Source organism: Nelumbo nucifera, chromosome 5 (genome assembly GCF_055504915.1).
Source record: "Nelumbo nucifera cultivar China Antique chromosome 5, China Antique-T2T, whole genome shotgun sequence".
In the NCBI taxonomy this organism is placed as follows: domain Eukaryota; kingdom Viridiplantae; phylum Streptophyta; class Magnoliopsida; order Proteales; family Nelumbonaceae; genus Nelumbo; species Nelumbo nucifera.
This window is the reverse complement of record NC_142653.1, coordinates 35,049,316-35,070,414: the sequence shown is the minus strand read 5'-3', so window position 1 is coordinate 35,070,414 and position 21,099 is coordinate 35,049,316. Positions and strand designations below refer to the sequence as shown.

The window sequence follows — 21,099 nt, the reverse complement described above, 5'->3', positions numbered from 1 at the left end:
CACATCTCCTTTAAGTGGTCTAATCTTACTGACAGGCCTTCGAACATGTGATTCATGGTGGAAAAGGTGAAAGAATGAGGATCAATAGGTACCATTTGAAACGACAAAGTAGTGTTAGAGTTAGGTTTCTGATGGCAATGAAGCGATGCAGATGGTAAAGATCGAGATGGAACACTATGGAACTTCTGAATCGGGGTTGATGAGCGAATGACTAAGGAGTCACGAGGATGACGAGTAGACTTTGGAGCCTGGAGTACTCCTTTTCCGAAAATCAGAGGAGAAAGAAGTGACCTCCACAATGGTTTCTTCTTCTTTGCCGAAGACAGCTTCCAATTGATCAAAACGAGCCATGAGGGAATCAGACATCTGTCTGAAACATTCCATCATTTGCTGTTGGCCAGCAACCAACAATCGAACCTTTGAATGTAGTTGAGAAAGCCTGCGCTCAAAACCGGGATCCACGCCTGTCTCTGATACCAATTGTTACGAACCCGGTTAGGGACGTAACGTGAGTTTCGTCTGCTTCGAGGGAGACGAGAGACCTTCAATAAAAAACGAATGGTTGTAAGGAAAATTCTTCAATTGATAAGCTTTCAAAGAGCAAGGAAGTATAAATACAGACTCCTCTAACAGATTCATCCAACTACCCATAACCCATTATGTTATGTGACTAACCATGACACTCTCCCACTACTAACTGACCCCAAAAATAAGAACCAAGTTACCAACAAACTTCACAGCTGGGGCCACATGGCTCTCCACTACTTGCATAGCCCAACAACTAATAGAAAAGCACGCACTACATAATTCTTCTAATTGAAACCACATTCAATAAGTGGGCCCACTAATGACCCATTAGCGGGTATGTGACATCTCCATTTCCCTCTCCCTGTTAACTGGATTGACAACATGCCATTTCAAGATTCATTCATGTGAGCGAAAACACAATATTTTAAAATGGTAAAAATGGGCAAGGCCTTTTTCCCGTCCACTTTGAAGTAAAGGTTATATACAGTCATGTAAGAGAGGGAAAAATAATCCAACAAAAAGGTAGTTTGGGAATTTAAAAAGTTTAACAAGCACATGAAATTCACATGAGAAGGGGCGAAGTGTTGGAATCTGAAAATTCAGGGGGATCTTTGTTCCAAATGGAGGTTTAGGGGCTAAATATTACAGTGTGGTAATGTTGAATGTTAAAAGTGTATGGCTTTAAAACTAATGAAACACGACAAACCAAGCATTTTTAATATTTAAGACCGTAACGTACCACATACCTCCGACATTTCGGTGGCTTCACTCTAGGAAGCTCTCACTTCAAATAGCAAGTAGTAAGTAGCCCTCTCCAGTCCACCACAGCTCACTCTACGGTGAATGTAAACTTCTCCATGATTTGAATTTGAGATGTGGTGGAAGGCTTTTATATCATTTGTTACGTGCTTGACCAATACACCTAAAGACTTTATGCATGCCTGTATCCAGGCTTAAGTTTCGGGCCTGAAACCTGGGTCACAATGCAGAGCACAGCCCAGCTGATCAAACCCCATGGCCATGGGCGAATATGGAAAATGAGTTGGCATTTAGAAGGCATATATTTCTCCCCCAACACCTCCAAAATAGTGCTAAGATTCCACTAGACATGTCGGCCTGTGTTGTTCATTTACAGCATCACCGGTATCAGATGCTTGGCCAGAAATTGCCCTGTATTAGCACAGATCGTCTGTACTTGTTATAGAAATCTTTACAACAGTGCTCGGGATATAGATAACACCATGACCATACATCAAATCCTTATCTCAATATGGGAAGCCAAGCTTTTCTTTTCTTTTTTTTTTTTCAAGCGGTTACATGGAAGGCCATATTTTGCCTCCAAAATAGCTGCACTGCAATGAATGCCAACATGAATGAAATGTAATAATCCCAAAGAGTGACAACAATCAACAACCGTGACACCGCATTGAAAAGACATTTTCCAAAAACCAAAATATAAAGTTTTATAAAAGAGCATACAAACTTGTTGGCAATTCCTTGTTTTACAAAATGACAAAAGAACATTCTGTAGTCAATCTGCTTCTCTCATGACCACGATGGGCCAGCATTTCATATTAGGCATATCCAATAAGAAATAATAATAGAAGATAATGCTGATTACAAATTACAACAAGTAAAACCATTGATTTGGAAAAGCATTTTCTTACATCAACAATTCCAAATAATTAATTCATGAAATTCTGAATAACAATCTTCTTGTAAACCCTTTCTTTTTTTCTCATGGCCATGAAATGGGCCAGATTTACATATTAAATGTACAGTACTTGTTTCAAGTTGAAATAATTAGAGAGGGCATGATGCTGATTTCAGCAGAAACAATATTGAGTAAGCTGTGTAAGAATCATCAGGAAACCTAGACCAAAAAACATCCTTGAAAATCTAGATTTTTGGTATCAATTTCAGATTCATTTGGTAAAATTGTAGTCATAAGCAAACTCAGATAAAATGATGAGTCGGGTATTCCTGCTCATATCCATTGTAGTCATAGTATAGCCTTTCACCCTTGGCAATATCACGAATGGCAACCAGTAGGACTCGGCATTCACCATTTACATTATACCTGACGCATTTTAAATTCTGCTTCTTCCTACCTTCCCTGCAACAAATTGATAAATAGAATTACTTTTGAAATCTTCAAATGGAAATAAATAAATTTTTAAATCAGATAAACATTGGATAATAATTTAGGGTTTTCTTTATTTTTATGGATCTACCACAAGGATTCCATAGATGGTCAAAGATTGTATATAAAAGAAAATACATAGAATAACATTAAATGGGGTACACTTACGGTGTATGATTATTGATGCCATTAATGAAGCGGGCAATGTTTCCCCGTTTATCAGGGCAGATAACAAGGCTATTTGATGGATTTTTTGCTAAGAGGAGGGTCATCATGCTATCACAATCATCATTTTCACGGTTCTTAATGTAATCAACATCACCGGTATATTCCGTAATAAGTGTCATATCCTTTATATGACTATCAGCCTCCACTGTGAAACTGCATCAAAATATATACATTTGCTTAGTTAGCTATATTAGAGTAGCTAAATAACCAACAAAACAGCAGTAGAATATTGGAAATACCCTTCACACGAATCAAAAACCACTAAAAGGGGAGGCCATTCTCCTCTTCGACACATTGCTCTGCAATGCTCTAATGTTTCTATATCCTCCTTAGAGAGAACCTAATGCAAAAAACTTCCCCAGTGTAATTAACATTCTAAACTGGAAAAAGAAAATATTGACAAAGTTTCTTGCAAATCTTAAGCCATAAAAAATTCCAAGAAAAAGCATTAGTATGAACCTGCATGCCACCATCTTCAAACCTGGCCTGGTTGGCTGATTTTGGGGCCATGCCGGGCATGTATGTTAGGTCATTGCTGAACTCCATGTGCAATGTCATTAAAGCATTAGCAAGGGAACTCATTTGTTCTAGCCTCCGCTCTGGATCTTCTGTGGGATTAAATGGCAATAGTCTCCTCCTTTTCTTATACATTACTAAAGGTACAGAACGTCTCCTGCGCTTCCTAGAATCTGAAAATCAAGCAAGAGGATGAAAAGATGTAATAAAATAGAAAACATAGGGGGAAATGCAAGTTAAACCAAACAAATTAAACATCTTAAAATATTGAACCAGAATAAAAATGAACTTAAAATCTAGAATGATTTCAAGATAGATCTGAAACAAAAAGACAAGAAAAAATAATGTCTAAAACAACAAATGCCAACTGAACAAAACCTCATCCAAACCATCTGGGGTAGGATAAGAAAATCCGCCCCCCCCCCCCCAATATTCCATCCAGGGCTATATCATCTCCATTAAGTTATGAGCTCCCCAATTATTTTCTTGCTATCTCAACCCATGTCCTTTATATTCTTCCCATAAGTCCCTTAAAACCCACTACTTGCATCATATTACTCCTTAGTGATGAAATGGGTGGTTTTCTATGCACATAACCAGACCATCTTAAGTCTATTTTCTCTCATTCTATTAGCTATTTGGACACTTGGAGCTACTAATAAAAAATGCACTTACTTCTGATTTTGTACTTTCTAGTCCTGCTACTCATCCATCTCAGTGCCTGTATCTCTGCTACATTCATTTTATGGACTTAGTACTCCTTGAATGCCTAAGAATATGCTCCTCAAGTTGATTTGTAATCTTATCCTTTCTAGCCTTGCCAATCCATCTCAACATCCTGAACTTCATCGCACTTATCTATGGATATATTACTTATTAATTTCCCCAAACCTTGCTCCATACAACTTATTGGCTTTATATTGTATCAGTAGTATAAATTTCGTTACCTTTTCTCAAAAATGCAATATTACATATTTTAAATTCTTTTGTGTGCATTCTATCAAATACCCCAGAGTACCTTCACTTAAATCCCAACAACCTAACCTCCTCTATGGTCATTATAAAATATTGAAGTGCCTGGCAAGGAGACAATACTCATTCTGAAGTGTCTGCATGCTCCTAATATCCCATTTCTATGAATATTATTATCAAGGTTGTAACACATGCATATTATCTTTTTCTTTTTCTCTGTTTTTTTTTTTTTTTTGTCTTTGAAAAGTGATGTGTGTATTCATTCATCAAAAAAAGTGATGTATGTAATATTACTATAAACAGGAAGCCCCCTCAATGCATAAAAAGTATGGCAGAGTATATTCTGTAAGCCATGTACAAGATAAACATCTTCTAAATACCCAAAAAAAGAGAAACCTAGACTGCATCAAGAATAATAGATGAACAGTTTGAACTAAGCTGATCAAAGCTCGAACCATGAAAGCTATGAAAGAGCCCAAGCCCAGCAGAACAATAGCCTCTCAGTTTTACTCTAGATATCCAGAACTGAAGATGCCTTAGAGTAAAAAACCCTGCTATTTCATTGCTTCCATAAAATCCGGCACACAGCAAAAGGAGCAGCTTCCATAAGCTTACACCTCTATGACTAAACCCATTAAAATCCCAAGCTTGTAGGGGACTTTGTAAATCCACTGGTGTAACCAAGTCTTCCTAAATGTCTGCAGAAAATATGACCAAATCTGCTGCTACCTGACACTGGATGAAGATGTGGCTTCTCAATTCCTTGTTGAACCCATAAAGACAGCACACATTAGGAACGTATATTCCCTTATGGTTCAAATGGTCAATGGTAAGGATTATGTCATATGTGGCCGTCCATATGAAGAAACTGAGTTTAGTTAGAACCTTGACTTTGTTTTTATAAGCAACAGAAAAATTATATAATAAAGATGGAACGTTGACTTTCCAAATCCATCTCTATGAGATAGGATGTGACCGAGGACTCACCAACAAGGAGCATCCCACTCCCAATCCTGGAAATTAAATTCAAACAAAGGAAACCAATCTGTTCCTCTGATATTTCAAAACAACCAGCCACCATGGCTTCTATACTGGATGCAATTGAGAAAAGCCTACAAAAAGCATCAGAGAAGAAGGGTTGATCCCCATACCACAAAGTCCTTCCAAAAGAGGGTACGCTTCCCGTTGCTCAGAACCAGATTGATAAATCTTAAGAAAATCTCTTTGTGCTGCATGATTCCTTTCCAAATAGATGAGCCATACGTCTCGTTTGGAGGCAATGATGCCCAATTCATAGGCACAGTCCCACATTTCCCCCTAATCACCTGCCTCCGCAGATGTTCCTTTTCAATAACATACCACTACAACCATTTGCACAGCAAAGCCTCACTCATTTTCTTTCCCAGACCCCATTCTTCTTATGTTCACACATTAGGTCCCAAGATACCAAATAAAACTTCTCCTTATTTGGACCCTCCCAAAATTTCCAAAGAAGCTTCTCCAAAGCATTGGCAACTGAACTGGGGATGGAGAATTTGGAGGAAATAAGTTGGCAAGTTTGACAATGCCGATTGAATTAAGACCAGTTTGTCCCCTATTGACAAACAGCTGTGCTTCCAACTAGCCAATTTCCGCTGGAACCTCTCTATAATAGGTTCCAAACTGTTGTTGATTTGAAATTGGTCCCCAGAGAGAGTCCTGAAAACTTGGATGAGAACACACCCACCCTACAGCCCAACATTATAGCTAGACCAGCAATATCTGGTAAATATACTACAGGTATCGGCTCATCTCTTGTGAGGTTAATCGTCAAACCAGAGGCTGCTTCAAAACAGATTAGAAGGCATGTTAAAAAGAAAAAATGCTCCTTTAAAATATACATATATTATCTTACTTCAATTTACAAACCTTTAATTGCATAGAAGTGTGAAAGCTTTCGTTTTCTGATTAGTGGTAACAAAGGTTTCATCAAAATACAGCTGTATGAACATGCATCTTAGGGTGTGGGTGGGATTGAGTAATACTTCACAGTGAAAATGTCGACTAGTTGCCAACTAGTCACTTGAGAGCCATACTAAAGGCAGTATTAACTAGTCAGTCAATAAACATGATGTGGTTGCCCAGAATGACTAAGCATTGACTGGGACTACATCAACTACCAACAGGGCAGCCGAATTGGCCTAGTAAACCACAAAGCTATTTATCTCTAACTACTTCAAACAATACTATGCATGCCTTTTTTTCTATGTGGTTATCTGAAACTGTTTAAAATAATGTAATATACATATTTATTTTGTAACATGCATAATAGTTACTTTAAGCATTTGCAGTGGCACGTCACTGAGTGAGAATCACAAAATAAAAGAACAAAAATGGAGGAAAAGTTCTATTAGGTCTTCTTCCAATTAGTGGCATCCTGATAACGGAGTTGCCACAAACAAGGAGATACCATCAGATGGTCAAGGTTGAATTGTTTCTTTAGTAAACAAAGACTGTCAAACCATATCCTCAGCTTGTCCAGTACACCAGTCTTTTTTTTTTCCTGATCAGTAACAATCAAATTTTATTTATTAATAAAGAGAGATAAAATCCAAGCATATATATGAGTGTTCATTTTAGAGATAGGGAGTCTTATCTCTACCCCTTTTCATTTCCTTCAGATTTTACAAATATGCTCCAAATATGAGTTCCATCTCCACCCAAACCATTTGATTTACAAATGTGTCCAGTCTCTCTTTTTTTTCATGGTTGTGAAATGAAGACTGCATACTAAATGTTCAATATCATCTCTTTTGTTGTATATTTGTATTAACTTATATATGAAATTGCATCAAGATCTTAAATTTAAAACATATCCTTTATATGGTCAAGGTCAACTAGTGAGTGCTAAGGCACCAACTGGTCACCACATGACCTGAGGAGGCCACAATGACTAGTCAACAATGTTGACAACTCTGATTCTTTAAACCCTTCTAAAGGAAGACATCTGGCTAATGCAACCATCCAATGTAAAGGCCTAACATGTGGATGGCACTATGGAAAATATACAACCTACAAGTCACTTCAGAAAAGGAAGCATTCAGTACAAATTACTCCTCAAACAAAACTCTAAACCCATCTAACAAGGGGTGCTTTCTGGGTACCAAAGATTTGGCATCTCTAATATAATGCATCAATCTCCAAGGCCCACAAGATCCATCTCTAATCCACCCAATGTGCACATAAAATTTTCCATCAACCATAGTCTCTTGAATCTGACAGGAGACCAGAATAGGCCCTGAAGCAGGTCCAAGATCTCAATTCCAAAGGATCAGAGAATAATTGAACCTCCACACTCATTGTTTTACAAATGCCATCGAAACCAGATAGTCCTACATGATCCAATATCTTTCAAATTATAATAACACTTAAGGGAGGGAAAAGACCTCTACTACCTCCATCCAATAGGGGAATAAACTCCAGAACTAACACACTGCTCTCTGTTTACAGAGTCCACTTACATGCCTTTGAACTCCATGAGAGTCAGGGTTCAATAAACAATTCTAATTGTGAATAGTTCAATGAGCTCCAAACAGAGTGTGATCTATCTCCAAGAAGACCAAAACACTCTCCTTGGCTCCTCCTAAATGCTCCATAAAAAAAAATATTTTCACATGATTTTTGCAATAACAATCCTCAAGAGACCTCACTTCATGCATAAACTATTAATAGATGTGCAGCAAGTGGTTCACCTAGACTAGAAACTCATTTAAACTTCCTTGCAACAATTCATTCTGGCGCCAATTGGTACTCTCTTGTACACATCCAAATGATACAAATAGCCAATGTCTTGTCATTCCGTCCATGAATTATATAAAGTTTCTCAAAAGAAACGTAATATGATCATCATCAGAACCATTAAAAAACCAACCAAGAAATAAGAAGAAGCTACATTAGCAAAGAAAATGGTGATTTTACAAAACTAACAGTACAATGTTGACATCAACGATGATTAGGATGATAACCACCTTGAGGTGAAGAACATTTCTCGGGTGTATCGAGACATATTTGAATCCGAAAAAAGTCTATAATCTTTGTCTGCTTTAGCGGAAAACCTGAAGCAGCGCATGTAAAACCATTACTGCATTTGTTCCAAAAATTGAAATCAATCCTCAACCAAAAATGGAAACACCAAAAAGCATAAAAGAGAATGAAAATCCCTACTTCTTACGCTTCTCTCCCCAGAGCAGCTAGGGCAAAACCAGGAGCCAATCGGAACACGAACAACGATCGGTCTCAAACAACACATGTGAAACCCCTTATCGCATTTATCGCAAAGAAGCATCTCGTCCGGTCGATCACCAGACCCGCATTCCTCGCACCTCACATCATCGTAATCACTGTCGAGAACCCTGTGCTCAGCCGTTTTCATTATCTCCTTCAACGATTTGTATTTCTTCGGCGGCGGGGGTAACGGCGAGCTGGGGCATCTCGGCGCCTCTGTTCGTTTTCCGACGGAGCTTTTGAATTGGAAGAGCTTTTGCTCTGGCGCATTCGATGATGGAGCCATGGTTGCTCCGGCGTAGGGGGGCAGAATGGAAATTTCCGAGGTTGAGTTAGGGTGGATTAGTAATTTTGGAGGCGGGAAATTTTCCAGCATAGGTTAACCAGTTTTGTTGCAGAAAACGAACGACGAGAGAGAGAGAGAGAGAGAAGATTGATAAATGAAGAAATGGTCAGAAGCAAGGCGACGGAGGAGGCAGCCGCTGACTGCATTTTGCATGCTTAGCTGAGGTGGCCTTATGCTACCTGCTACCGTGCGCCTGTAGTGCGAAAGCAATATTTGCCCATGAAAGAAGTTGATTGGGTCAACTTGTACGTTTAGGGCATTTTGAAATTTTCGGACTTTCGTCGAGTCTTCGGTTTATGCCCATATCCGAATGTAAATTTTGTTCATCCTGTCATTCAAGAGCTATCTGTATAAAATTTTGTTCATCCTGTCGTTCAAGAGATGTCTGTATGGGCCGGGTCTGGTTCGGGACAGACTGCACCTCAGTCTCGAACCTATTATTAATATGTGATAGATCTAGAATTGCCCCAATTCTTAATCGGGAGAATCAGATCAGACCAGAGTAGACCCGATTATACTTGAGATTTATAATTATCATATAACTTAATACTTTATTTTTGACAAAATGCGTTGATAAGACGAATCCGGATTCAATACTTACGCTCAGTTTGGAAGGACTACAAATACAAATATGTAATGTGCAAAATCTTATATTTTGTATTATTTTATATGAATTTATATTGTATATATTTGAATTTATATTCCTCCTTACAAATAATTTAGATGTGACAATTTGATCCATCTCTATTGGATCCATTGATTCGAGGAAACCCAAGATTAGGGATCGGAGACGGGTGGAGTTGGTATTTGTCCACCCCAGCCTGACCCCGGCCCCAAATTTGTCCGTGTAAACAGATCGAATTCAAATCGGATTAGGTAATATTTGAATTTGAATTCGATTCGATATTCGACAGATATTGAAAATTAATATTTGAATTTGAATGTGATTAAATATTCGAATATTCTATTTGATTCAATTTGAATTCGAATCTGATTAGCTATTTAGTATGAATAAGATATCCGAATTCGACCGGTTAAATATTTGAATTATCTGAATTCGATCCGATTATATAAAATCTCGAATTTGAAATCGGATTTTCAAATACCATCTAGAGGCAGGACAAGACAAATTCAGGGATGTTGTTCCCCACAGGGATAGAGATGAATTAGGACTTTTAGCTCCACCAAGGTTCGAGGTGGGGATGGGTGAGGCATTTAAGTTCGGGGTTGGGGATGGAATAGGCAAAACCTGTCCCTACGCCGCCCTGTTGCCATTCCTACAACACTTGTATAGATTGTAGCCTTGCATTGGAAACATCTCCTCATGGATGAAAAAAATAAGTACAGAAATGTTTCAAATGCATGATTGTATCATGTATGTGTTGTGAGAATCGTGTGAAAACAAATTTTGTGAAGATTGAATCCAGACTCTAATAAAACAAGTGTTGGTAACCAAAATTATCTTATTTATTAGGATAAATTACTGAAACCTCTCCTGCATTTTCTGATAGTTGCGGTTCAATACCTTACTTTATACCAATAGTAATGTCCTTCCTGAACGTTTTGACATTGTTGATTTACACCCCCTCCATTAATTGAACGTTAGAATATTAACCAAAATTTCTGATGTATCAAGATTGGCCTTAGCCGAACACGAAGTGGATAACTTGCCATAGCAAGAACACAGGGAAATGGGATCAGAAAAAAGAGAGGCATCGAAAGGCAATATCAGATGAAGGAAGTAATAGGATAATCAATAAAACTAATTGGGATTTGACATTTAATGAAGCAAAGCAATGTTATACAAATTGGAATAAAAAAGGGAGTAATTCCCATGAATGGATCATTGGAAATGGATAAGGAATTGTCTCAAAGATCATGGTTGGTGGTAGGGGATTTTAACCCTATTAGATCCCACCCAAAATGATAAGATAGGGAGAAGGAGAGTGACCCCAACCAAGTTAATCCCTTCAATAATATGATTGAGGATTGTAATCTCTTAGAGATGGAGTTGAGGAAATAATTACACGTGGAGAGAAATAACTGGATATATGAAAAACTACATAGAGCTGTTATCAACGTAGGGTGGGTTACCATTTACCCAGGTGCCTACATTGAAATCCTCCCTTTCTTAAATTTGGACCATATTCCCCTTCTAATTAACAACGAAAATGCAACCAATTCTCTGTCAGTTTGAACTAATATGGGGGGAGAATGCGGATATCAAAACCATTATTGAACAAGACTAGAATGTAAGGGACAAAAAAGAAATAGAAATCAAAAGATGGTCTTTGGGAACATTTTACAAAAGAAGAAGCAACTTCTGGAGCTTCTCAAGGAAACCTAGACTTAGTTGGAACATAACCCAGGTAATAGGTAGGGAACATGGCAATTCAAAAGAAACCAAACAAGCTGATTGAGGATATCGGCTCTCTTCAATGGGGGATCAAATGGCACAAATGCTTACTTTTTCACAAAATACTGGAATATCATTGGAGCAGTAGTAGAGGAAATAATCAGGGCTTTTCTTTCATTCTGTTAAAATGAAAAAGGACATACATAAATAAGACTTTATTGCACTAATCTCAAAACAGGAAAATCTGACTAGGATAGACAACTTCATGTAACGTGATTTATAAAATCATTGTCAATGGACTCAAATCATATCTGAACAACCTAATAATCCCGTACCATAGTGCATTCATATTCATACCAAGGCAACAAATAACCGATAATATCCTCATTTTCCATGAGATGATTATGATGAATATGATTAGTATGAGGAAAAAGGAAAACAAGGTATCCTAATCTAAAAAGAAAAAGCTTATGATAGAATGGATTTAGAAGATCATTAAAAATAAACTTTGAGGAATTTGGGATTTCATGAGAATTGAATAAACTGGGTAATGCAACGTATCACCATACTCAACGAATTTGGTAGTCACCATACATTTTTGTGTTGTTTGGAGAGGTCTTATGTAAACTCATTTCAAGCAAAGAAGATACAAAGAATCACCATCTTGGGACCAGGGTCTCGACAAGTGGACCAAATATTCCTCCCTCTGCTCCAATTTCGTGGTTTTGGAGATGGACCCTTCAAACCAAGGTGTTATTAAAGAAAGGATTAGGATAGAAAAATAGGAGATGAATTATAGAGGATAATATCAACTTTAGGACAGATCCTCTAAGAAACAACCTTGGGAGTTTATGAGATAATGTGGAGACCAAACCCCAAAGGGTAAGTTTATAAGCAAAAGCGCTTATGCCTTGGAAACTGAAAATATGAGTATGAATTTGAATTCCTCAAACAAACAAATCTGGAAACTAAACAACCCACCCAAGGTCATTTTCTTCCTATATCCATCCACAAAAGCCAGGCTAGACAGGTGGTGGGGGCTGAGTGAAATTACCCACCCAAGGTCATTTTCCTCCTTGAACATTGAGATTTGTTCTAGAGGAGTGCTATGAGATTTGTAAAAGATTCTAGCTGACCAAAATACCCTAAAAAGAGTCATTTATGTCTTAATTGAATAGTGGGTTATAAGTTGGAACCCACCTTAACTCACTTCTTATCCGTGTATCCAACACACTCAATATTTTTCTCAAAATACAAAAAAAAAAAAATACAAGACACAAAAATTGACAAAATAAAAAAAAATACTAACAAAAAAGGCAATATTTCAAAAAAAAAACATAAAAGATGATAAGTTTTCTCAAAAATATATTTCAACCAAAATTGCAGAAAAAAATACATAAAATGATAAATTTTTCAAAAAACTATATATCTCAAATAAAAAAAGGTAAACATGCAGTAAAACAAAGAAAATGATGAAATTCATAAAAAAAATCAAAAAATATATATAATTCAACAAACTACACATAAATTTTAGAAAAACACAAATTTTATGAATTTTATGGTCGGTGTAATAGGAAATGGCAAATTTATAAGTCAATTTACCGTTGAAACAGTCAATTTTCAGCAATTTACCCTATTTACTACCTATTAAATTATAAAATATATAACAAAAACTAGTCCCAATTAATGGGGACAAAACTGCAAAATCAAAACCAACATACTATTCAATTCAACGTAATCTCTAGTTTTCCAGCCCAAGGTTTTACCATTAAACCAGGTAATGGTAAATATAATGTTCAAAATTTTACCAAAAAATTCCTATGCAAAATATTCACACAATAGTAAATAGACATGTATATATGTATATTTTGGATTTTTTTTTATAAAAATGTTAGATACCAAATTACTAAAATACTTGGTCAAGCTCAAGTGAAATTTCAAGCTCTGAGTTTTTGAGTCAAGTCAAACTAAAATAGCCGAATACTTGACTCAGTTCGACTACAACCCTTTTATGATAAGATAAGATGGCACAATATAAGGATTTTCTTCCAATAATTAACAACTTTCCAAGTTTAAACAAAGTATATACGTCAGTATACAGTTGATATTAGTAAGAGAATGATCACACCAAATGGGAGGCCAAATCACTCTTGATTTCATGTATAGTTGCATTTGCATTTCGTGAATCACTTGAAAATTCGAGTGCGCATTCAATTGAATTATGTATTGGAAGTTAGAATTTCTATGAATTAAAAGTTAATGCTTAGGTGACAAATGAGAATTGATTTTCTTAGTGACACAATTTAAAATTTCTAGTAATTCACTTGCCATGTTTAAATAAATATAAAATTAAAAAGTTAGGAAATTACTAGTTTAATTTGTTCCACCTCAAGAATTTTTATTGGTTTTTTTTTTTATTTTATTTACCAATACCTTCACCTATAATTCACTATCCCCTATTTGTCACTGTTCCAACTGTACAAATCAATAAAAATTTATCAGGGGATGGAATCTGTAATAACCCTGGGGAAATTTATATTTCTTCATGAATTTCTTATATAGTTGGTCTATATGGATTATATATAGAGGTTTGGTGGAACCGCCTAATTTCACAAATTGCTTCAGGTTCCCCTTTCTCATATGCATCAAAAGAAAACCTTATAGGGGTTTAACCACTAAACCAGGCCATAGACAAACTGGGTTGTTTCTTCTCAAAATTGGCTTCTACTGTCACAGAGCAAATCCCTCACCATTTGTTTGTCATTGTGGTAACAGACCTATCTTCTATATATCTAGAATCTTCATGTTCTTGATTATCTGGAATGTGAAGCTGCTACCTAGATCATTGCAGTTGACCTTTCCATCCTAAAGAACAAAAATGTTCTTCCTATTTTCTTATTTTTGTAGTTTTATCTATTACATTAATTTACAAAATGACTACACAGAAATGTTTTGCAGTTTCATGCAATACATTTGGATCTTGCAGGAGCACCTGTAACAAAGTTGAGGAATAGTACAACTGGATGGGAGGTAATTCTTTACTTTTCTTCTTAATTCATTTTCTTGTGATCTTTTCTTATAGTTTCTTTACAAACCAAACATAGATCCACCAAGAAATAGACTACTAGAGTTGCTTTTGGTTTTCATAAAAAGAGAGAAACAGAAAGTTGAGGGTACGTAAGTTCCTAAAACATTCCATAATTCATAGGTTTATGGATTTGCATCGAAGTATAATCAAATTCACAGGTTTTAAAATCAAGTTAGTCACTTATTTCTGATTATATTTTTGTTTTCAAGTAATTTGTACCAAACAGTACTTTTAAAAATAAACCCATTTGCATAAGAGCTCTTTACCATGGATTATGGGTGAAGAAGATCTAAAATGAAGAAATGATACAATAATGCAACTGCTTAAGATTAAAACCATACAAAAGGGGATGATTAACCCATGATAGATCATGATTTTTTTACCCTTAATAACACTCGTACCCACATCATGTATTGTCAGTGGAACCAATAAAGCCCCAATCTCAAGCATATCAGATAGTTTTGTTTACACAAGTATTCTCTTTAAAACTGCTCTTTTTTCAGTACATAACACTTAACAAGTAGCTCATATTCTCTGTTGCCCATGGGGCTCCATAAAGAAGCATTGTTGCTGTTTCACCAATTTGACTCTTCTCCTCTACGCCCATGTTCAAAAAGAAGAATCTGCAATAACTATTCTAACCAACATCTCTGACAATGTTAGTCTAATCAGAGTTTGGCAGACTGTTCATATATATAAGTCATCTCATGAAATTCAGAACTGTCATATTTAGAAGAATCACTAATTCCTTAAAGAACATCACAATAATATTATTAGGTAAGAATGAATATTTATGAAGACAAAAAAGGAAAAAACAATTTCACTCCCCTAGAGGTTGGCTTGCAGATATTAATGCCTTTGTTAATTTGTTTATGAGTGTTCTATGCTGTTTTCCTAAGTTTCATTCCTCGTAGGAAGATATATGCCAATAATCTGTACCCAAAAATCATTGCAATCATGGCGCCCACTTCCTTTCCACCATTATCAGTTTTAATTTGTCTAATGAAGGGAGAATCAAATGACTCTGATCTATGATCTAAACCCGAGCAGGAGCAACCATACTGAATCTTAAGTAGTAGTCTGTATGTGTGGTAGTTGAAAGAGATGTAGCGTATCCACAACATGAAAGATGGAACCTTCTGCATCCATATTTGAAGAAAAATGGGTGAAAAGTTCAATATAGTATCCCAAATTTTGTTTAAATAGATCTTTCAGCTTGTACAGGTTAGGAGCTTATTACCTGCACAAAGAATCCTCCAGCTAACATGAAGGTCATAATAAGAACTGAAGCCAGTGTTGTTGCTTTCTTTACATCCATGAAAGCTGCACCAATGGCCAATCCCAGACCCTGCATATAACCAGTGGTCAATTGCAATGTCTACAGCTTCATTCTGGTACAGAATCTAGGTAGACTACCATGTTTTTTGCAATGGTACCTGAGCTGCTACAACGCTGAGGAAAACTGTCAGCATGCTCAAGGAAAAAGTAGAAATGCTATGCTTTAATCCCACCATAAAGTAGACTATCACCATAAAGACAATAGGAAGAATGAGATCTAAAGGAAGATCACTTGCGTTTCTTGCTATGAAGTATGCGCTGAGCTTATACATTCCCACTGCTCTCTCTTTTCCTAGCATGGCTTTTTCTTGTGGGAATGCGAAGATGGATGTGAATACAGGAAAGAAACCCCAGAACACTGAAATGAAGAACAACAGCCCTGCCTGCATTTTTTTCTCCTTGTATTCCAATCAAATGAATGACTTCAAAAGATAGTAAAACTTGGATAAAACTATGATAGAAAGGAAATTTAACCAGGTATCCTAGTTAACTAAAACAATGAAGATTGCGATACTTGCCTGATCTTGTAGCCCTTTGGGGGATGCAGCATCAGAGTTCCACCAGAGCAATCCTACTATTATTGCAGTTGATATTACTTGGGTCACTCTCACACAGCTTAAATATTCATGGCGTCTCTCCTTCAGGCCTCTCCTGAAAAGAATTGAAAACTGCTCCCACCAAGATGCCCCCCATTCTCTTGAATTTGACCTACTCTCTATCTCACCATCAACTGCCGCATGCTTTAGAAGCATCCTCTTCTCTTTTCTTGCAACCCTTGTTTCATAAGCATCTACAAGATACTGCAAAGAAAATGAAGTGCAAAAATATTTCAAGGCATTGTATGCAAAGGAATACGTAATCAAATAAACAACATGAAGGCCATCATTATTAGCTAAGAACCTGATGGACATCAGTGGGGGAAAGCCTTCCATTCTGCTTTTCAGAGTTTCTGTGGCGGAATAACACTTTGTCCTCCAATAAAGATGGAACTGATTTGTCATTTACGTTCCCATTTGCAAGATCAATCAGGAACTCTGCTGGGTTCATAGCTATGAGAGGAGAGCAACCAATTGAGGAGAAATATTGCATAGCTTCAGATGCTTTTCCAAAGTACAATGTATTGCCTCTACCCAAGAGAATTAACTTATCGAACTTATTGAACAGTCTGCTTGATGGCTGATGAATTGTAGTCACTACTGTTTTTCCAGCCTATGATACCACATTATGAGTTTTGGCTATGATGCCTTTCTAAATTACAGAAAGTTAAACAGTTCCATGGTTTTTTTTTTTTTTTTACCTTTGCAATGCTTTGTAGCATTTGAACTATTCTGAGTGCTGTTGTTGAGTCCAGACCTGATGTTGGTTCATCTAAGAAAAGAAGTGATGGGTTAAGCAGGATTTCATTGCCAATACAGACCCTTTTTCTTTCACCACCTGAAATCCCCCTAACAAATGCCCCTCCAATTATTGTATTCTGGCACCTGTAACAAAATTTCAATAACTGTTTTGCTTTACAACTGATGGTTAAAAACTTCATTAAACTACCTATGCTGATTTCTGCATGCCTAATGGATCCTCATCGTTCCCATTATATATAATTAATTAAATTTCAGCACAAGGTATGGGTGGGGCTGTGCTTGTCCACACTTCAAGCCCAATGGTTTTTTTGTGTGAGGAGTGTGTTAGAGAATAAAAATCTATTCAGGGACCTTACCTGCTTAAGCTTTTAGGTTGAATGGTTATTCTTTGTACATTCCCTTTCCTGTTCCCCCTGAGTTTTTGTTTTTCTTTCCTTGCGTACCTTTCACTTGGCTGTGTTTGGACGGATTAATAAGACATATTGAATTGGACCAGCCCAGACTTAATGGTCCAAAAGTATTTATTGGATTGGACTGGGCCTAGTCCATCCGTAATAGATTTATATTGGATTGGGTCGGATTGAACCAATGTCAATGGACCAGGTTTGGGCTGGAAGTTGGAGCCAATCTAAATTAAAACCAATTTGAACAGATTGGAGGTCCAGACATTGAATTGGATTGGTCCAAAATGGTCCAAAGTATTCATAGGATTGGACTGGACCTGGTACATCTGTAATGGACCAAATTGGATAAGACCAAATCTGGTCCAATTGACTCTGCTTCCCTTCCTTTTCCTACATTTTCTTCCAAACCAAACACAGCCTTATGTTTTGTGAAAATGGTATTCCATCCTGTCTGCCGTGAGAAACAGGCAAGCTAAGTTAAGCATTGATGTGGATGTAACAGTATGTACATATGCAAAATCCTTGTCTTCGCATGGAAAAGAAAAACTACTGCCTTTTGGATGGTTTTTGGAACTTCATTGCTAAAAGAACAAATGGGAATAACCCAACTTATCAGGGCATCAAATCATATTTTTGTTGCATCTCAGTGTCAATAAACCAGGTAAAAGGATGAAGCCTGTAGCCATATCCATGCAATATTGGAGTTACTACTAACTAACTAAACTTCCCTTTCATTGACCTATTTTGGCTACAACTTCATTTTTGTGCCTCAATAATATAAACATTTATAAGCAACACTTGACATCCTTCTCTGTAGTTTGCAGTCTAAACCTACTTACTATACAACAATATCACAAAAATGACTTTTTGAGCGGATAATAGGATTATACCATGAATCAGAAGCCTAAATATTACATTAGTAGTGTGATATGAAAATTGGTATGTAGTATTAGGACTTGGGAGTCAATGAGTCATTGAAACCCTTGAATGTGGTTCCCTAAGTTTATTTGGATGAAATTGATTTGTGGTAGCTTCTGATAATCTGTCATGGTTTACCTAATATATATCACAGTAATCTGAACAGACACAAAAGTTGAGAAAGTCACCTTTCAAGGTCGAGTTCTCTTAGAACATTCATGACTCTTTCTTCTTTCTGTTGTTTGGTAAGTGTTTTGGGAAGACGTAGAAGAGCAGCATATGTTAGAGTCTCTTTTACCGTGAGGTGAGGAAAAACAACATCATCTTGCATCACAAAACCAATCCTGTGATCATATATACCATTCAATCTCTTAGTAATCACTTGATTGTGACTTGGCCACATAGAAATAGTATTAAAGTCTCAAACAGACTCTTTTCTCATTTCAGGTTCTACTTTCTCCTTTACTGCATGATTTTGTCCTTAGCATCTCATCGATCTCATATATAGTTTGACACGCACCATATATATGGATACATTAAATTCCAAGATTGTCTGGTCAGGCTCTTTTATCACTTTGCATGCATCCCATGTAGGCATGACTACTAGAAATCAATGCATGCATCCATCCTTGCATACGTGTATGTATGGTTTTTTACATATCAAAACTAAGCATATACATACGTATACCTTCGCTTTAGTGACTTGGAATATGGTTGATCGTTGTAAGTAATGCTACTGGCGGCATCATTCGTTGTCACCCTTCCACTGAGGAGATTAAGTAAAGTCGTTTTACCACCACCTGAGGGTCCCATCAGAGCAAGGACCTCTCCCGGTTGTACTGAACCCGTAATCCCATGGAGTATGTAATTCTGAGCATCCGAGCTTCTTCTCTTGTTCAGAACTACCTTGTATTTGACATCCTGGAACTGCAGACAATAGCCATGGAAGTTAAACCATTTCTTATTACACCCTAGAGCTACAGAATTTGTGAAAACTTGAAAATTTTCAACTAAAGGAGCCCATCTCCATCTCTAGTATAGCATTAAACATTACCTTCAGAAATATGGGCAAAGTAGGTACTGTCTCAATTTTCTTCCAACCGCAGGACTTTTTATCTTCCTCAAAAGATGAAGGGAAGTCATCTACAGCATTCGCATCTGGTATTGAAGGCAATTTTCAGTGCAAATTGGCTCCCAGTAAAAGTATCTCCGTTGGAAAAGAAAAAAGAAAGGAAAATAGTATATAGTAGTGGAAGCACTAGAATTAACTGAACACTTGGCCCAGTTTCTTATTGTTCAATTCAAATTATGTTAGCTTGCACAGTATGTTAATTAAGAAGATAGTACTTACTGCGTTTTGTGTTGTTCAATCTCTGAATATCTGAGATATCATCTGAGAGTATAGTGTCTCCAGTGATTGAAAAGAAGCCTAAGTGATTGCTAGAAGCAGTACTACTGTGCATGGAACTCATCTCGCTAAAGCTTCCAGTGGCATTACCAACAAGTCCATCTATATCTACATTGATCTGGGTGCTAGATGATCTCGTTTTATGGGCAAGTTTTAGGCTTGGAGATTCCATTTTTATTCCAAGGTTTCTCTTCTTTCCTGTGTTATTTCCATCCTCATCAGGTTCACCATCTACCAGTCCAATTATGCTCCAACTTTTGTTGCTAGCTTTATTTGAGGATATGGGGATAGATTCTTGCATCATCGTCGGTCTTGATGCAGTCTCACCGCCAGTATCAGTACTGAAATCCTGCGACTGCTCAAATTTTGTCACTGCAGCAGATCCTTGCTTCACCTCCATATATATGTGAGTTCTATTAACAGTAGACAGAAGAGGTACAAAATGAACTTTCAAGCTCAAACTATAACAGAAGAGGTACAAAAATAATATAAACAAGAACAAGTGCTAGCCAAAGTCATGCAAGCTGCACTCTGGTTAATTTGATGATGATCATCATCATGGATTGTGGTAAAGAAGGAGAAAATAAGAAAGGAATAAAACAAATTAAGGATATATAGGAGATCACCTGAACTAGTGAGAATTGAAAGATCTCCAAAGTGCACAACTCCTAGTGAGAAAGACCTTCAAAGTTGTGATCACTTTGAAATATTTCGCAACTTAATTGGGTGACTCTAAGTTTGTATGGCGGGATGAATATATGCCCCATGAGTCACTACTACTTTTATCCTTTCTGATAGCAATGGACTTTTGTGTTTGGTCCACTGTTACTTTTTACTTTTTTATAACTTTTTGGAGTAAAAGCCCTTCTTTGTTCCTTTCTGGGAACAGTGAGTCAATCCACCATGTGCCCGGGTTTGTTGCCTCATGTCATTTTCCCCTTTCAATTTGAGTTAATTAAACATAATGTATGCTTTTCAAAGTAGACATCTTCAGAGTAAGAGGGTCATTTAGATGAATCCATTTCAGTTGGATTGAAATGGGCGTCGGCATAATATTGGATTTAGAATCAAGGATTAATGCTCTGAGTAAATTAACCTAATTAACAGTAAGGAAAAGAGTATAGAAGCACTTTTTCAAAAAGAAAAGCTAGTTGTTGGATTTCCTGGCATGGAAGGCAAGGTCAGGTCCAATGCATTTCGGTACCTGATAACTGATCAAAAGATTCAGAACCA

General features: G+C 36.8%; 2 protein-coding genes across 3 annotated transcripts; both read right to left on the bottom strand.

Annotated features, from left to right (window-relative positions):
* Window positions 1–2,152: 2,152 nt before the first annotated feature.
* Window positions 2,153–9,160, bottom strand: LOC104590330 (putative Histone-lysine N-methyltransferase ATXR5). The gene is made up of 6 exons (XM_010248946.3): window positions 8,591–9,160; window positions 8,395–8,481; window positions 3,359–3,588; window positions 3,139–3,239; window positions 2,840–3,052; window positions 2,153–2,644 (listed from the first exon to the last, which is right to left on the bottom strand). Exons 1-6 carry the CDS (start codon window positions 9,024–9,026, stop codon window positions 2,485–2,487), a joined length of 1,227 nt encoding a protein of 408 aa, XP_010247248.1. The 5' UTR covers window positions 9,027–9,160; the 3' UTR covers window positions 2,153–2,484.
* A 6,033-nt stretch (window positions 9,161–15,193) lies between these two features.
* On the bottom strand, window positions 15,194–20,643 carry LOC104590347 (ABC transporter G family member 22-like). 2 transcript variants are annotated; one of them, XM_088887054.1, is made up of 11 exons: window positions 20,493–20,643; window positions 19,810–20,279; window positions 19,513–19,616; window positions 19,147–19,385; window positions 18,647–18,802; window positions 17,076–17,259; window positions 16,679–16,987; window positions 16,293–16,578; window positions 15,877–16,157; window positions 15,681–15,788; window positions 15,194–15,579 (listed from the first exon to the last, which is right to left on the bottom strand). In XM_088887054.1, exons 2-11 carry the CDS (start codon window positions 20,264–20,266, stop codon window positions 15,322–15,324), a joined length of 2,382 nt encoding a protein of 793 aa, XP_088743180.1. In that variant the 5' UTR covers window positions 20,267–20,279; window positions 20,493–20,643; the 3' UTR covers window positions 15,194–15,321. The 2 variants fall into 2 exon arrangements, with proteins under 2 accessions (XP_088743180.1, XP_088743179.1); XM_088887053.1 differs by having other exon boundaries at window positions 15,877–16,176; window positions 16,297–16,578.
* Between the last annotated feature and the right edge of the window lie 456 nt (window positions 20,644–21,099).

Bases quoted from the DNA above. Each gene is read 5' to 3' on its own strand.
- LOC104590330 (XM_010248946.3), bottom strand. From the start codon at position 9,026: ATGCTGGAAAATTTCCCGCCTCCAAAATTACTAATCCACCCTAACTCA. The intron at 8,482-8,590 runs GTAGGGATTTTC...GCGCTGCTTCAG, and splicing joins TGGGGAGAGAAGCGTAAGAA to GTTTTCCGCTAAAGCAGACA. The intron at 3,240-3,358 runs GTTCATACTAAT...TTTTTGCATTAG, and splicing joins TTGAAGATGGTGGCATGCAG to GTTCTCTCTAAGGAGGATAT.
- LOC104590347 (XM_088887053.1), bottom strand. From the start codon at position 20,266: ATGGAGGTGAAGCAAGGATCTGCTGCAGTGACAAAATTTGAGCAGTCG. The intron at 19,386-19,512 runs GTAATGTTTAAT...TATTGTCTGCAG, and splicing joins CTTTGCCCATATTTCTGAAG to TTCCAGGATGTCAAATACAA. The intron at 15,789-15,876 runs GTACCATTGCAA...GGTTATATGCAG, and splicing joins TCAGCGTTGTAGCAGCTCAG to GGTCTGGGATTGGCCATTGG.